This window comes from Leuciscus leuciscus (genome assembly GCF_965113295.1).
Source record: "Leuciscus leuciscus genome assembly, chromosome: 3".
Classification (NCBI taxonomy): domain Eukaryota; kingdom Metazoa; phylum Chordata; class Actinopteri; order Cypriniformes; family Leuciscidae; genus Leuciscus; species Leuciscus leuciscus.
Window position 1 is genome coordinate 67161816 of NC_138727.1, and position 17845 is coordinate 67179660.

The 17845-nt window shown below is 41.8% G+C and overlaps 1 protein-coding gene across 8 annotated transcripts in view; it reads left to right on the forward strand.

Annotated features, from left to right (window-relative positions):
- The window catches only part of LOC309494163 (NACHT, LRR and PYD domains-containing protein 1 homolog), a 266736-nt gene extending 256169 nt beyond the window's left edge, over positions 1–10567 (forward strand). For 2 of the 8 annotated variants that reach the window (XM_082163403.1, XM_082163407.1), the window contains 3 exons: positions 3959–4869; positions 7263–7538; positions 7705–10566. In XM_082163403.1, coding sequence (XP_082019529.1) covers positions 3959–4869; positions 7263–7538; positions 7705–7745 — 1228 coding nt within the window. In that variant the 3' untranslated portion in view covers positions 7746–10566. Of the gene's footprint in view, positions 1–3958; positions 4870–7262; positions 7539–7704 lie in introns of all 8 variants that reach the window. The other 6 variants (XM_082163401.1, XM_082163402.1, XM_082163405.1 and 3 more) reach the window with 4 other exon arrangements.
- The last annotated feature ends 7278 nt before the right edge of the window (positions 10568–17845 follow it).

A 17845-nucleotide genomic window follows, 5' to 3' on the forward strand; every position in this document is an offset into this window, starting at 1 on the left:
ACGGGTCCCGTCGGGCTCGGGTCGGGTATCCATCCTCTAGTCACATCACAGGCGATACTTGAGATTCGCCTTCGAGGATCAGACGTACCAGTATACAGTCCTGCCGTTCGGCTTGTCCCTGGCACCTCGTACGTTTACGAAATGCATGGACGCAGCGCTCGCCCTTCTCAGACTCAGAGGCATGCGAGTGCTGAATTATTTGGACGACTGGCTGATCCTAGCTCAATCACGATCACAGCTCGTGGAGCACAGGACCGTTTTACTCGATCACCTCGAGAATCTTGGTATCACGGTCAATTGGACAAAGAGTTCATTGAACCCCAGTCAAACGATTTCGTTTCTGGGTATCATTCTGGACTCACAGTCTATGACGGCGCGGCTGTCGCCACAGCGCGTGCTGCACATCCAGCGCGCGGCGAGATCTTTCCGCCGCGGCGCGTTTACCCCGCTCAGAACGTTTCAAAGGATGCTGGGTCTCATGGCCTCAGCATCATCAGTTCTTCAGTTGGGCTTACTCCGCATGCGCCCTCTGCAGTTCTGGTTGAAAGCGCGAGTACCGCGCGGAGCGTGGGCGTCCGGCCGGTTATGTCTCAAGGTCAGTCAGAGCTGTGTGACAGCTCTGATACCTTGGTTGGCGGACGACTGGTACCAATCAGGTGTAAGCCTGGGGACTTCCTCGAGTGTGAGGATGGTGTCGACAGACGCATCCACCTCGGGATGGGGAGCGCTGTTCGAGGGCAGACCGTTCTTCGGCCTATGGTCAGAACGGGAAAAGCTCCAACACATCAACTGCCTAGAAATGCTGGCAGTGCACAACGCGCTGACGCGCTTTTGTCCCCAAATCAAGGACCAACACGTCGTAGTCCGTTCGGACAACACGGCAGTGGTGTCCTACATAAATCGCCAGGGCGGTCTGAGATCCATATCCCTGTACAGGCTGGCAGAACGCCTCCTAATATGGGCTCAGCACAATTTGCTCTCGCTGAGAGCAGTGCATGTGCCTGGGCTTCAGAATGTGGGCCCAGACAGGCTGTCCAGAAACAACATTCCCTTGGGCGAATGGTCTCTACGCCCACAAACAGTCCGGCTGTTGTGGCAGAGATTCGGCAGAGCGGAGGTGGACTTATTCGCGTCCCATGAAAACGCTCATTGCCCCGTATTCTTTTCCAAAGACGACAGCGCGCTGTCCCGGATGTGGCCGCGCTGCCCGTTATACGCCTTTCCCCCCGTCCCACTCCTGCCACAGGTGTTAGAGCGGGTCAAGGAAACAAGGTGCCCAGTACTGCTTGTAGCACCGCTCTGGAAGAACCAAGCATGGTTCCCAGTCCTGATGCAGTTAGCAGATACCGCTCCATGGCCGGTGCCATTGAGGAGAGATCTCCTCTCGCAGGCCGGGGGCTCGATTTGGCACCCACACCCAGAGCTGTGGTCCCTTCATGCGTGGGTACTCAACGGGTATCCGTTGACCTCGCAGAGGGAGTGCTGAATACCATCACTCAGGCCAGAGCACCGTCAACGAGACGGCTTTATGCCTCTAAGTGGTCAGTTTTCTCCAGCTGGTGTACAGCTCGGGGTCTATCACCCCTCGATTGTGAGGTGACGGAGGTCCTCTCCTTCCTACAGGAGCTGTTGGATAAGGGCAGATCCCCTTCCACGCTCAAAGTTTATGTGGCGGCTATTGCAGCGTTCTCTAAAGCAACGCTAGGTCAGTCACTGGGAAGGAACGATTTAGTCATCCGCTTCCTCAGGGGAGCCAGGAGGCTGAATCCTCCCAGACCTCCTTCAGTCCCTATGTGGGACCTTTCTACGGTTCTGGCGGCCATGAAAGGTGCCCCTTTCGAGCCTATCCAATCTATTAGCCTCAAACATTTGTCTTTCAAAACAGTGTTTTTGATGGCTCTCGCTTCGGTGAAGCGCATAGGCGACCTGCACGCGCTCTCCGTGAGCCCAGCGTGCTTAGAGTTTGGACCTAATGACTCTAAAGTCATACTCAAACCTAAGCATGGCTACGTGCCAAAATCCCTCAACACGCCGTTTCGGGCTCAGGTTATCTCCCTGTCTGCCCTGCCGGGATCTAGTGAGGAAGGGACTCAAGTTTTCTTTGCCCTGTTAGGGCTTTAAGAGCTTATATGTCCCGCTCCGCTGTCTTTCGACAGACTGAGCAGCTCTTTGCCTCGTTCAGTGGACGTTCCAAAGGAATGGCTGTTTCGAAACAGAGCTTATCCAGATGGATAGTTGACGCCATAGCGCTAGCTTATACTGTCAAGGGCCTCCAGTGCCCGTTGGGAGTTAGAGCGCACTCCACGAGAGGCGTTGCCTCTTCGTGGGCTTGGACCAGCGGGATTTCCTTACAGGATATATGTACGGCGGCAGGTTGGGCCTCGCCGTCTACATTTATCAGGTTTTACAACCTAGAGGTTCCCGCCTTGCAGGCTAAGCTACTATCGGTATAATCGATTCAGTTGTCTAAACCAGAGCACTGTAATCGTATGCGCGACGCGCTACCGACTGTTTTATGGGCGGAATTGTGTAAGACCCACATTTCCCATATTAGTTCAGGTCTCCACCCTGTCTATATGGTGTCTGACTCGCGTCTGTAGACGCGGCCTTATATGGGACGGAGGAAACCCCCTCTTGTCTCTAGACTCTCTCTGTGAGGTCATGTTTTCACGTCTGTGGACGTTGCGCTATAGGGAATAGAGGATACCCCTCCCTATTTCCCAGACTCTCTGTGAGTCTATCTGGTGGTTATGCACTGTATGCCTGGCTTTGCTCCAGTGATCGGTGTTTTTCACCACAGCACGCACGGCGTTTTACAAGGGGTTCCCGTAGCGTTTTTTGTCAAAAACGCAGTACGAGAGGACTCTCGTAAGAGAACGTACTCGGTTACTTATGTAACCTCGGTTCTCTCTAGAAGAGGGAACGAGTACTGCGTTCTCTGCCGTGCGTACGGTTCACTCTGGTTCGCTTCGGCGATGAAAATCAAGTGAATCAGCCTTTTCGAGCGCCTTTTATAGAGGTTAGCCACGCCTGCCTCGGCGGGAAATGGCAGGGAGGGCGCGAAGCGCCCTCATTGGCCTGATTCTGTCAGGCCTCGCTCGATAGGCTTATGCAGTTGCCGCAGAGCAGCCAATGAGCGAGCGAGCCGTCTCGCCATAGCTGTCTACTGCTGCAACGCGTTTTACATGTATGAAAATTAAGGATAATTTTTTGCTTCAGTATTTCGTGAAAAAGAGGTTTTCCCGTAGCGTTTTTTGTCAAAAACGCAGTACTCGTTCCCTCTTCTAGAGAGAACCGAGGTTACATAAGTAACCGAGTACGTTCTTTATAGTCAAACTCATTTATTATGTTTGATAATGAACATTTCTGTCCACCCCAGACTGCTGATGGTCTTTATCTGTTCACCTCTGTGAAAATATCCACAGTTAAAAACACTGATTTATAGAAGACTTGACACATTATTCAGCTTGAGCTTATTGATGGAGAATATAGAGTTCATGTTGGCTAGTTAAACATAAACATAACTGGACAATTATGTGTGAATTAAACTCTCATTATAGTATATATGTGTTTGTTATATTAGATTGTTTGTTATTAGTGAGTGACATCACAGGTGTCAGTCGCAGCATTATATACTAGCTTTATATTTTCTCTCTGTCAAACTGCCTGTCAAATAGTTTTTATAGTAAACTGTTTGTATGTTGTTGGTTTTGAATTGTTGGTAATACTTTACAATAAGGTCCCATTAGTTAACATTCGTTAATGCATTAACTGTATTTGTTAACGTTAGTTAGTCAACTGTTCATTGTTAGTTCATGTTAGTTCAGGTCCATTAAATAATATCGACAGATACAACTTTTGATGTTAATAATGTATTAATAAACGTTGAAAATAACATCAACTGAGATTAATAAAAGCAGCTGACTCTTTGCTTCTGCCTTCTTCTGGTTCTTCACAGGTTCTCTCAGCCCAAACCTTCTGGGCTCGATATTCACCCGCTGCTGAACTGTCAGTCTTGTGTCCATATAGCTTATTCTGATCAGTGGCTTCAGATTGAGCCGTCGGCCTGTACAGATGAAGGAGGGTCAAAGTTCAGGGTCAGCACTGATCCAGGCCGTTACGAGTGTGTCAGGACCAGAATGCGATGGGTCTGTGACTGTGTCGTCACCCTTCAGTACCGTACCGTAGACGGACTCTTCCTCAACGCAGAGCTGGAGAGGCTGCAGTGCAACCGGATCGGTCCAGTGATTGACGTGACGGTGATCTCAGGGAAACTGGAGGAAGTTCATCTGCCCCATTACGCCTGTTTAGGAGAGTCTGACCCCTCTCTCAAAGATGCTGTGAAAGTCCTCACCGTAAAAGACGAGGGAATAACCACAGAACCTGTGCAGTTGACCCGATTCCATGCTAAGATTGTCCAACCATCCTTCTCTCTGAAAACATTAATCATAAGTTGGATAATGGGATGGTACGAACACTGCGATCTTCTTCTCTACATGCATTCTAAAGATCCTCTCATTCTACATCTCTACTTATTTCCAGTTGATGATCATGCAAAAGAAAAAGTTAAGAAAGAAAAGAGAAATGACCCAATAGAGCATCCCAGACCTGGCAGGCCATTTCGGATGAAAACGCCACACAATCTTGATGTTCCTGGTGCCTCCACTATCACTCCCAAAGAAGGGATCACATTCACAAGAGAAACTCCCCCAAACTTCTTCAAGGTCAACACCCGTCTGGAGAATGATCTTCAAATGACTCTTATCAGAGAAGAGGATAAGGAGGAGGTCTGGACTACAACAATTGAGAAAGATGAACTTGATCAGATTCGTCCTAAGAGAGACGAGCCGCGTCTGAATAGTGTGGAAGGTAAATCACAGTTTTTTGATAAGCATTAGCCAGATCTCATTCAGGGGGTTACAAATGTCCAGATCATTGCAGATAAACTGTGTCAGCAAGAACTAATTCATGAGGAACAATAATCAGAAATCACACAGAATCCAGATCCACATGCAGCATACTTTATTAAATAAACTCAAAACTGCACAGATGCAGACATAGACTCAGGACCAAGACTCGGGAACAGAACAACATACAAAGTCAAGAACCCACAAACACTGACACAAGACACAGGGTTTAAGTACAGAGGCAAACAAGATAACAAGATACCAAGGGGCTGTGGTTAACCATAGACACCTGGGGAGACTAATAGGCATTAAACATAATGGGGAACTGCTAAACATGGGACAAGACAATTAATTGCTAATGACATTGCAAAGAAATCTCGTAAATATTTTATGTATTTAATTAGTTTTTTTCCAATGCAAAGTAAACTCAGGCTTGGTTACTCAGAAAACCAATTGTTCGGTTTGAGTGACATTTCGTCAAGCAAAAAGAGTTTCTGAGGCAGGTCGATTCTTAATAGACTTTTCACTCATTTCCTCCACTTCTGCAGTTTTCTTTCTCTGGTTGCATTCACTCGCTTCCCAAAGTAATTTTGATATTGAATTGTCAATACAATATTAATAGAGAACTTCACATAAGCTGACTTCATAAATTGATTTTCCTAGAATGTTTTTGTCTGAACTCACCATTATGATTATCAGTGTTATATTCGGTTGGGCACTTGGAACTTCATTTATATTATTGTAATTATATTCTAAAAGGTGTCATAACTTCTAACTAAATAATTTACTAGTCTATTTTTCACGTTGAATAATGGTCTTTTAAAATTGTATTGCTAACACCTGAGTCATTAACACCTTGTGAAACTTTTAATTGGGTTGATATAATCCCACTATATTTGTGACAATATCTTGTAATTGCCCATGCTTGATTCACAGACTTCACCATTAAGCATGTGAAACACAACAGTGGTAACTATACTAAGTCAAGAGTAAATCTAAAGTAAATTATCAAGTTCTCTCTAAATGTCTTTTTTAGTTACTAAAACTCTTGTGTAAGTGAACTATACTAACTAAGCATTTGCCAGTACAGCATACTATTTCTTTTTCACTTTACTTAGTTTTTTTTAAGGCAATCGGTTTGCATGTTTTGTTTTTTTTTAATTAGGAGTATCTAATTAGATTATACAGTGTATACAGACCTTCAGTTCGTAATCTAGCGGTGGGGGTTTTACGCCTCAGGATGTATATTTTATTAAGTGTACTCTTCTCTAGTTCATTGGAGGAGTAATCTTTATAAGAGTTTATTACACGGCTCTGTGGAATACTTGATTCTGATTGGTCAATCATGCCATCCAGCGGTAAGATATTCCCAGATAACAACCGCTGAAAACAGAAACAGAGACTCATCCGGGTCACTGAAGTCAGCAGCGCTATACACTCGCTAGGAACGGGTTTTACTTTGTGGAAGTTTTGCATTTGGTGAGCTGATCAAATATTTAAACTCAGTCAAATCAATATTTTGTGTACAGTTAATTATGCCATCCAGTATCATGGATTTGCTCTCTGTGTTGTTTCATACAAATGCAGCTGTTGCCATCATGACTATTGTTTTGTACACTGTTGGATTATTAGATACAAACAGGTAGGATTTTAAAACAGTTTAATCTGAAATCAATATCTCTGTAACACTTTAGAATACTGTTTCTTACTTACTGCAGAACTAATAAGAATTACTGAAGAACTAATAGTTAATTAGCATCTGCTCTGGTGAGTCTTGTTTTGTGTGAAACATGACGGGATTAGGGATGAATGTAAACAGTATGCCGCTTTGGCGCATTCCACACAAATGTACGTTTTTTTCATAATTAATGTAATCGATTAAGTCAACACATCGTTCTTCTGAGTAGTTATATGCAACTTAATTTACTAATTTGATTCATTTTTGTAGGGAGGTGGTAAAACTTTGGCTTGCGTACTGTTGTAAAATGGATATTACATTTAATGTGCTATGGCAAGTTCATAGGAGGAGCTAAAATATATCTACATTATACACACACAATAATTTTACAACATTATTTAGCTCAAATAATTGAGTCTTGTTATTCAGTCCTTCCATGGCAACATAAAGTGTTTTTGCACCTCTGACTACTAATTGCACTACTCGTAAAAACCTTTTTATTTAAATCTTGTTTCCTGCTTTGTGTGTGACTCGCTGACAAATCACTGACTGTTCCAGAAGAGTTTGGATGAGATGCCTCTAAGAGACGAGACCTGCTCTAACCCTAACATATGAATACTTCGAATCATGTGTTTAGAGTGAAAAATACTGAAGATCTTTTTCTTTTTGTCCTGCAGAAGTGAATCAGCGAAGGAATATGGCGTCTGTTAAAGAGCAGCTCGAGAAGTCTCTGAGGGATCTAGGAAAAGATGACCTGAAGTGCTTTCTGTGGTACTTGAAGAATCATGAATGTATTTCAACTTCTGAAATGCAGAACGCAGATGTCTTTGACACAGTGGACACGATGGTGGCACGTTTAGGACCAGAAGAAGCTGTGAAGATCACAGTGAACATCCTGAGGAAGATGAACCAGAATAATCTGGCTAAAGAGTTGGAGAACAAACACAATGAAGGTAATGTTTAAACGGTACATTTAAATGTTTTCTTTGATTGTAAGGAGTGACTGTTTAGTGCTGTGAGGGATTAAATGTGAAAAATGAAGTCATTGTTAAACTCAGATGTTTCTCTTTGCTCAGCTGATGTGTTTGTGTAATCTGATGTTTCATCTTTCTCTCACAGCTCGGACTGAGGGCAACATGAAGGCTTCTTCCACTTGCTGATTCAAAACAGATCAAGGTTAAATAATGATCAGTCTGTAGCTGGAAATACATATTTATCACATAATCATATTCAAGTATTGAACTTAAAGGGATGGTTCGGAGTAAAATCAACCTAGGGTCCTTTGCACCATGACCTCGAGCCAAACCCGAATGTTGGTCGAACATTATTAAAGTTAGAGCTTATTTAGAGATATCAGCCGGATGGCTTAGTGCAGGCGCTAATGGATCCTATGATGTATCTGGTAAATTAACCCACTAATAATGCCCAGAATGGCACCAAACTTCTACAGTAGTACAAATAGGTTCTGTACTCACAAACTTTCCAATGCCTCGTTTTTTAAGTACATCAGGAGTAGGGCTGTCACTTTTGTGAAAAAATCCTGTTCGATTTTTGAGACATAAGTGTTCATTGAATCGATTGTAAAATCGAAAATTGAAAAATAAAACGCCAAATATGGGCACATCCACGGACAACTAACAGGCATTAGGACGAACGTAAAGAGGGCGTGCCGCGCCTGACGCTCACAAGTCAGCAATATTTCTGATGATTTATTGGCTATGTGCTATTTATGTGGCTATGACTAGTGCAACATTCTCGAAAAGCAATAAGCAGAGTGGACTGCCATAGCAGAATATATGAAAAACATTACCTCAGTCTTCAACATGGCTGTGTTTACGAATCTGTATCTGAATGCATGAGACTGTCTGAATACCGGGAAAATTCACAGTTTTGTAGTAAAAAGAGACACATTATGCAGAAGGATCATTTGCTGTTATGCATGTTTGTCAGAGCCTGCAGTTGCAAATGACGCGCGTTCGCTGCAGGCATAACATGACGAGCTGGACGCGCTCCGAGAAAAGACCGTTAAAATCGATTCCCTATTTTCATTTTCGAAACTTGCGTTGGTTGGTCCGATCGATTGTGCAATCGATTTTCGAACGTAAAGTGACAGCCCTAATCAGGAGTTTATTTAAATAACACTTGCCTGACGACTCATGCTACCGCTAACCCGGACGTCGATGTCACTTCAGTCACAGAAGTGGAAATATTCTGAATGATAGACTCTGAATAATGTGCTGTAAAGTAAGACTGTCATGAGTTAATGGACCATTTCCCCACTTTTTTATTTTAAACTCAAATACAGGGAAGGTAAAACAAGTTTAAAGGACAAGTTCGGTATTTTACACTTAAAGCCCTGTTTACAGATCGTTTCTGATCAAATAGAACGGTTAAGATTAAAATTTGGACACATGCTGCTGTCCCGAGAATTTTAGGTTTCTTTCGCTTCTCCCCCCCACACCAATGGCAGCCTATGAGCACTGGAACAATCCTTCCAAAAAACGCATTAAACTTTCGTTTACAAAGACGTGAAACTCACTGAGTGGTCAGGGGTGTTCACTGATAACAAAAATCGCTGGTTTAATCGTAGTTTTAGTCCAAGTTTTTTTTTGTGTGTTTGACAAAAACTACGATAAAACCTGTTGGAAAGCATCATGCAGCGATTTTTGTGTGAGTATATCAGTGAATACCCCTGACCACTCGGTGAGTGATAAGCTAAAGTCCCAAAAAGTCGAAGTGTTCCTTTAAAGTAAATGTGTAGCAAGATTTATTTTTGTCTAACTTTATTTCATACTTGTTGGTGAATTGCTTATGTACATTTTTATAAATGTTATAATTTTTGGATATTTTGGATATTTCACTGCATGGAAATATTCTTAATGAATCGACATTCTGAATAATGTGCTGTAAAGTAAGAGTGTCATGGGAAAATGCACAAATACTAATATTTCATTTATTTATTATGAACTCAAATTCTCCAGTGACAACATACTATACCCCTAATGGTGGGTAAGCTGAGCCACTTCTGTGTCACTAGCTCTATTTCTGTGTCCTTATGATGCTTTCCTTTATTTGTCCTGATAGAAGACAGCTGAAATATGATTTGTTGTATAATAATGCTGAAGCACAGATATTTGGCAGTGAAGAATATGTTCTCTGAGCTTCATGTCCTCTACAACAGTCTCAGCCTTCCTCCAACGTCAGGACACCTGAACGAAGCTCCACAAAATCTGTCCGATTAAACATTATTCAGCTGGAGTGTCTAAATCATTTCAACAAAGAGCAGAAAAGAAGTGTCCAGTGATGCTCTTCCCATGAAAGCAGCTGAGCGTTCTGATGCTGTAGAAGCAGAATGTGAGATTCGTCACGTAGAGCTGGAATATTTCTTCTCATGTTGCTCCATCAAGTCATGGTTTAGTCTGTAGTTGCAGCACAGTTTGTGTCTCCAGGAGCTTTTGTTCTGCTTTTGCACACGTTTCTCCTCCAGCAGCTCCTGGAAAACATCCACAGCACTGCAAGTGTTTGTCAGCGCAGGTTTTTATCTATTTATTAAAATGATCATCTGTAAAGATGCCTAACTTTAAAGTCTGGACTACAACAAAGCTTGTGCTCTTATTGCTTTGGAGAAAAGATGCTGTTCATTTCACACATTTGACCGCTGTGTTGTGATGAACACAATGATCTGTGATGAACTTCAGCATCAACTCTAGAGAAATGTGTCCAGTAGAGGAACATCTGTGACTGTTGTAGTTGAGAGAGTTTCTGGCATCATTGAGCTGATAGGAAAGAAACACACAGGACACATGAACTCTAGAGAGAGCGTAAGTCAGACGGGCCGCAGATGAAAGATCGATCAGACCGTTGAATCTCCAGACGGGCTCTTTTAAAATCAGTATTTGACATTGACAGCACATTCACAATGCCACACTGAGAGCTCAAGCCCGTCGCAGTGAGAATAGTGTGTGTGTTTATTCTGATCATTACACTAATCTGAAGACAGAGCAGAAAGACGGCTTTCTGAATGTTAATAAATGCAATGATCTCCTTCATTTGTGTAACTATGGCGACTGACAGTATGGTTTATATAATTACACACTGTGTAGAGCTCTTATTATAGCATTGATCTTTACATTAGTTTCTATTTTTACATTATTTTCAGCTGAATTTCAGTGTTTGGAGATTAACTCTAGACAACTAGAGTTATTGAGGAAATGTTTAGCACTTTATAGCAGGTTTTTGCAGGTCTTTTATGTGTCCTCTATTGAAGCGTAATAAACCAACAGTTGGAGAGTCTTTGTCCTATCCGACGTGTGCGGATCCTTTTCCTACTTTAGGACTTTTTTGGGCTGGATTTACGCACCCAGTGAAGGTTTGTGACGTTGGACTGTAAATACATTTGGCTCTACACCAGTTTCTTCATCATTGTATTTAAGTGAACATTTATTTGGAGTAAGGAGAATGATTGATGTGAACTGATGACAGTATGAATGATCATGAATGTGACGAGAGATCAGCAGAATGAAACACACAGACGATCTCCTGATAGTGTGCTTTATTTCTCCACACACTGTCTGACACTAAATGAATTGTGCAGATCAGCGACGGTACACACACTCACAGTATCGCTGTTAAACACAGATGATCACGGTGTAATTCCAGTCTTTCAGGAGCTTCAGAGCTCAATCTGCTGCCTTCATCACCACAACATCTTCTTCTGAAATGATGGTGTTTTATCCTTTATTAGATCTCCACGAGCACAACACACACACACACACACACACACACACACACACACACACACACACACACACACCAGCCTCTGTGCCTCAGCTCACACTGAAATATCTCTATCATGAACATGACAAAGTCAAGATCATATTTGTGTGTGTTTATAATCAAAGACACACAGAAGGTGTTCAGGGTCAATATGACAGACTGAAGTGTGTGAAATATTTCTGATGGTAACGAATCCTCCTCAGATTAGACAGAATCATCTGGAAGGAAGATATCAGCGAGTGTTTGTTTCAATCTCAACAAGCTTTGATTCTCAGTAGAGACTGTAGTTTCAGACTCGGCCTTATTTAGTCTTTCTTGGATTATGAGGCATTAGTGTTTTTCATTCTCTCAGTTATTAATGGTGTCTGTGCTGCTCTTTATTTCAGTGAATGGAGACAAAACCGTTAAACGTCGATCACTCAGCGCTCGCAAAGGGAGTCTGACAGGAGCTTTTCTGAGGGAAACTTTATCACTAACTCTGTGCTTTTACTTCACCACAACTGACTTTCATGACGTTATGGACATATGTGAGAGTAATGCCATCATTTTTAGGTGTATAAGCGGATAATAATAAGAGTAAAGCTCTGGTAATGTGCGATTACTGAGATTTAGGGTGCTTTCACACTAGCACTTTTGGTGCGCACCCGGGTTCGAATGACGTCAGAGTTCGGTTCGTTTGGATGATGTGAACGCTGTCTTCCGAACTCGGGTGCGCACCCGCGAACCCTACTGGAGTCCGATTAAAGAGGTGGTCTGGGGTACGGTTCATGTGGCACAGAACCTTTCAGGAGATTCTCACCTTTCAGGAGAATCTGACCCAGCCAACTCTACCCAAGCGGAGAACATGCGGCCCAGAGCAGTCAGCAAGAAGAGAAAGGCAAAGGTTGACCTAACAAGCATGTTGGAGTCATATGTTGAACTACAGAAGAAACAATATGAGGATTTCATGCCGGCTGAGCAAGTTCGTCAGCATCAGGAGAGAGAGTCTCTGGACAGCTGGATGTGGAGGAGCGCCGCTACCGAGCTCAAAGAGAGGAACGTCAGGAATATAATAGGATGTTCATGACAGTGCTTAACAGAGTGTTGGACACTTCTGCACCCCCACAGTTACAGCCAGATCCTTTACCTCATGTTTACTCAGCTCAGGACAACACAACACACACACACCTGCATCGTCATACTCCACATTCACTCTTGTTCAGAAGTGCCCTACTACACACACACCAGAGACAGCACATCTCCATCCTATCAGGAGTTAGAGGTTTCAGAATAGGCTAGAAAGCAGTTTAGTTCAGGTCTTCAGAAGAGAATACTTTAGTCTGATGTTGTCTGTGTTTAAGGTGCTTTCACATGAGCAGAGTATGCCCAACAATACATAGGCTATGCTTTCTTCTGTAATTGTTTAATGGTGTTCATGTTTTTTCATCAAAAGTTAGAATCTGGAGCACTTTTTGTTGACCTTACATTGTTGTTCAAATATTACTATAACTTATTTACACTTTTACTCTTCATATGGAGCAGTGCTTTTATCAGAACATGTCTAGAAGTGTTTAATAATCGGCTCACCGACTGTGCCTTTATTCTGAGTTCAGATTTATTCTCGAGCTGCTTATTGTACTTTCAATAAAAGTTATTGACATGTTTCTTGTCTCTCTTCTTTTTTATTGACAGATTAACTTATAATGTGAACAAGTTGTTGTCATATAAAACAGCAACATGAGTTGTCAAATACACAAACACTTATATTGATATGTTAAAGCAATAGTACATTTCTCTAGTCTAGCTCACATATAGAGTATCCAGTAGTGATTGTACAGATCTTCCAGCTCTGTTTAAAACATATTTCATACAATAACCTTAATTAAATCAATGGAATATACAATTAAATTAATAGAATGAATGACATAGAAATGAATAGAAAACGAAACGCAGCCAAACAATGTTTAAATTATAAACTAAATGATGACAGTTAAAGGAAAGTTCATGCTTAATTCACTAAACCATGTTTTTTTGTTTTAATAATTTTTGAGTTGTTTCTTGTTTCAGTGTTCAGTTATCTTATCAAAAGATGGAAAGCACAATTGAACACTTGAGAAATAAGAGCATAGGACATCTCTAATGGAGTTGGCAGTGTTGTTTGACTGAAGGTCATTGAATCATTGGACTTGTTTACTCCATCATTGTCTTCATCATTGTCTTCATCATAGTCTTCATCATAGTCCTCATTGTGAATGTCACAGAAAGTGTGAAGCACACAACACGCAGTGATGGTAGTGTTGATATGTTTGATGTCACAGTCGTCCCTTTTCATCTCCCCTTGAGACGGCCCAAAGCTCTCTCGATGGTCATGCGTGCCTTGCTTAGCCTGTGGCTGAAGACAGCCTGTGCCGGTGTTGTTCCTGTGTTCTGCGTATGGTTTCATTACCCTACGCAGCATCCCCTAATAACACTATAGGCACATCAACATCATTAATTCTTTCCAGAACTCGGGTTCGGAACAGGCAATCGAGCCAAGTGTGAAAGCACCCTTATATATTCTACATGAGCGCACACTGGACTGTCCTGTTTAACACACGAGGGCTGTATAATTGACTATGAACAAAACGATTTAATGTAAAACACTTTTCAAAGGATCATTTTTTTCCATTCCTGGAGAGACTTGATGTGACTGATGTCTGGAGGACCAAATTCACTGATACTAAAGCTTTTACCTGGAGAAACAAGACCGCTTCTCATTCCTCTCATATAGACTTTTAGCTGATCTCTGAATCTATTGATCTTCACAATATTTTAGTTGATATTCTTCACTTCTCCTAACTGACTGTAAGGCTATCTATATAAAGACTAAGCTCTCTGTAAGCACTTATTAAATCATCATACTGACGTTAAATATATGTCTTATATAATACCATAAGCTTAAAGTTACATATTTTCTTAACCATTATTGTAAAAAAATCTGTAATGAACGCTCTTTTGGTAATAATTGGGAGTTAGCAAAATGTGATATTGGTAAATTAATGAGAAACTAAGTGAGTAAAACTGAGGAAAAGGCAGTAATTAATGAAACTTCTGTTTTCGAATGCGCATGCGTCGCGTCTGAACGCGTTGTTGTCTTTGGAGCTCCATCGATTTGATTTATAATTCTTGATTTTACTCTTTAAACTTACTTACAACAAACATTTTCTACTTTTCCTCACTGAGAAGCACTACTGCTCAACCCTCATAGTTACAACGCGGACTGTTGAGCAGACGCGTCTCAAGCCTATTAGTGATCCAACGCTGGATACTCCTATAGGTTACGTCCGTGGATCACGGCTGAACGCGTCTTCTCAACACTCACTTACAAACATTTTTCGCCTATCGTGCGTCTACTCTACAACCGTACCACTAAAAAGACGGATTATATCTAAGACTTCAATCATAAATTAGTATTAATATTGATAGCATCACTAGTAGCGTCGTTGCTAACTTACTGTCCATCTGTTAAAATGGCGAATATATCAGATGTAAGTAGTCTACCGCTTGGTGCAGGTGAGGACACATTTGAGCTGCACGCACTGCAGTCTGAGCTGGAAGCTGTTGAGAAACAGATCCACGACCTTTTAGTGAGACAAGCCGAGCTGATAGACCGGCGGTTAGCTCTTGAAACATCACGCGCCGATGCACACAAATCAGTGTTTAACGTTACTAACCCGCTGACTCCGACCGCGTCTACTCCGTGCGTTTCTCAGCATCGGTCCCGAGCGCCGAGTTCGCGATCAGCCATGGTCTCGTTCACTCCGGCTCCAACACGCCACTACGAAGCCTGGATATTTCCGCAGCGGAAGACGCGAGTCAGGTCTAGACCAAGACCCTCTCCGACCCTCCCGGTTTTCGAGTTATCCACACAAAACCGCTTCTCCCCTCTTCGCGAAACAGAACGCGATGCTATGATCATCGGCGATTCCATCGTTCGGCACGTACACGCTACGTTAGGTAAAAGTAAGGTGCAAAGTCACTGCTTCCCTGGTGCTCGTGTTTCTGAAATCGCTGCTCGCGTTCCCGAGATTCTGAACGAGCGCGTCGGAACTGTTGTCCTGCACGCGGGAGTGAAGTTCTGAAGAAAGACTTCAGGAATCTGATCGATACGGTATGCAGCACATCGCCTGAAACAACGATCATTGTGTCAGGACCGCTTCCCACGTACCGTCTAGGACATGACAAGTTTAGTAGATTATTCGCGCTAAATGAATGGTTAACGTCATGGTGCAATGAGCAGAAACTGCTCTTTGTAAATAATTGGAATCTGTTTTGGGAGCGTCCTAGGCTTTTCCGTGCTGATGGCTTACACCCAAGCAGATTCGGAGCGGATCTTCTGTCAGATAACATCTCCAAAATGTTAAATAGCTTTTGACTAGTAACCAAAAGTCCAAATCAGTCTCTGCTGCACCAAATTGATATAAATACTAGTGTAGAACATTGCATACAAATTGTGTCTATTCCTCGTTTAGTGAGATCAAATAATAAATCTACTGCAGGATCTAGGAAAAATCTAATTGTTATTAAAACAGAAAATGTTGCTATTAGTAAACAAAAAAATTTCTAAAGCTAGGTCTTTTAAACATTAGATCACTCACACCTAAGGCAGTTATTGTAAATGAAATAGTCACAGATAATAGCTTCGATGTACTTTGCCTTACTGAAACCTGGCTTAAACCAAATGATTATTTCGGTCTAAATGAGTCTACTCCTCCTGGATACTGTTATAAGCATGAGCCCCGTCTGATTGGTCGTGGCGGAGGTGTTGCAACAATCTATAGAGATTTTCTTAGTGTTACTCACAAAACGGGTTATAAGTTTATTTCATTTGAAGTACTTGTACTAAATGTTACGCTCTTAGATGTTAGAAAAACATCCCTATTATCTTTAGCCCTGGCAACCGTATATAGACCGCCAGGGCCTTACGCTGATTTCCTAAAAGAGTTTGCAGATTTTCTCTCAGACCTATTGGTCAATGTCGATAAAGCATTAATTGTTGGAGATTTTAACATACACGTAGATAATCAAAATGATGCGTTAGGAGCTGCGTTTATAGATTTATTAAACTCCTTTGGGGTTAAGCAAAACGTTACCGGACCAACTCATCGTTTTAATCATACACTCGATTTAATTATATCACATGGAACCGATCCAACCGATATAGATATCATTCCACAAAGTGATGATGTAACTGACCATTATATGGTAACTTGCATATTACGTACCCCTGTAATATATCATGCTGCGCCGCGTTATCGATTAGGCAGAACAATCCTTCCATCCACCATAGATAATTTTTCAAATTGCTTATCGGATCTGTCTCAGCTGCTCAGTGAACCCAAACGAACAGATAAACTAGAGGAACTAACCAGCACTATGAGCACCATTTTCTCTGGAAAATTGGATATTGTTGCACCTATTAGACTAAAAAAGGTCAGAGAGAAAATTAAAGCACCATGGTACAACAATACTACGCGTGTTCTAAAGAGAGAAACCCGTAATTTAGAGCGTAAATGGAAACAAACTAATTTAGAGGTTTTTAGAATCGCGTGGAAAGACAGTATGTCACGTTATAAAAAGGCCCTTAAAGTAGCCAGGGCTGAGCACCTCCGCAAACTAATAGAAAATAACCAAAACAATCCTAGGTTTTTATTTAACACCGTGGCTAGACTAACAAATAAACAAGCGTCACCTGAACAAAATATCCCGTTACAGTTCAGTAGTAATGATTTCATGAAGTTTTTCACTGAGAAAATAGAAAACATCAGAACCACAATTGTAAACGTTCAATCCTCAATCGCGCCTTATAACTCAGCCTCGATTATCACCCCGCAAAAACAATTACAGTGCTTTACAACTATAGAACAAATAGAGTTAAATAAACTTATCACTTCCTCTAAAACAACAACATATTTATTAGATCCCATACCAACTAAACTACTGAAAGATGTTTTACCTATGATGGAAGAGCCTCTCCTCAATATTATTAACTCATCTTTATCTTTAGGTCATGTTCTAAGAACATTTAAACTGGCAGTTATAAAACCTCTCATTAAGAAACCACAATTAGACCCAAATAACCTAGTAAATTATAGACCCATTTCAAATCTTCCTTTTATGTCTAAAATACTAGAAAAAGTTGTGTCTGCCCAACTAGGCTCTTTCTTACAAGAAAATGACATCTATGAAAAGTTTCAGTCTGGTTTCAGGCCGCACCATAGCACTGAAACTGCGCTTGTTAAAATCACAAATGATCCAAGGCTGTATCTCAATACTAGTTTTACTTGATCTTAGTGCTGCGTTCGATACTATAGATCACACAATACTCTTAGATCGACTACAAAATTATACTGGTGTTCAAGGACAAGCACTAAGCTGGTTCAGATCATACCTATCTGACCGATACCATTTTGTCTATTTAAATGGAGAAAAATCGATCATAACTCCAGTAAACTATGGAGTGCCG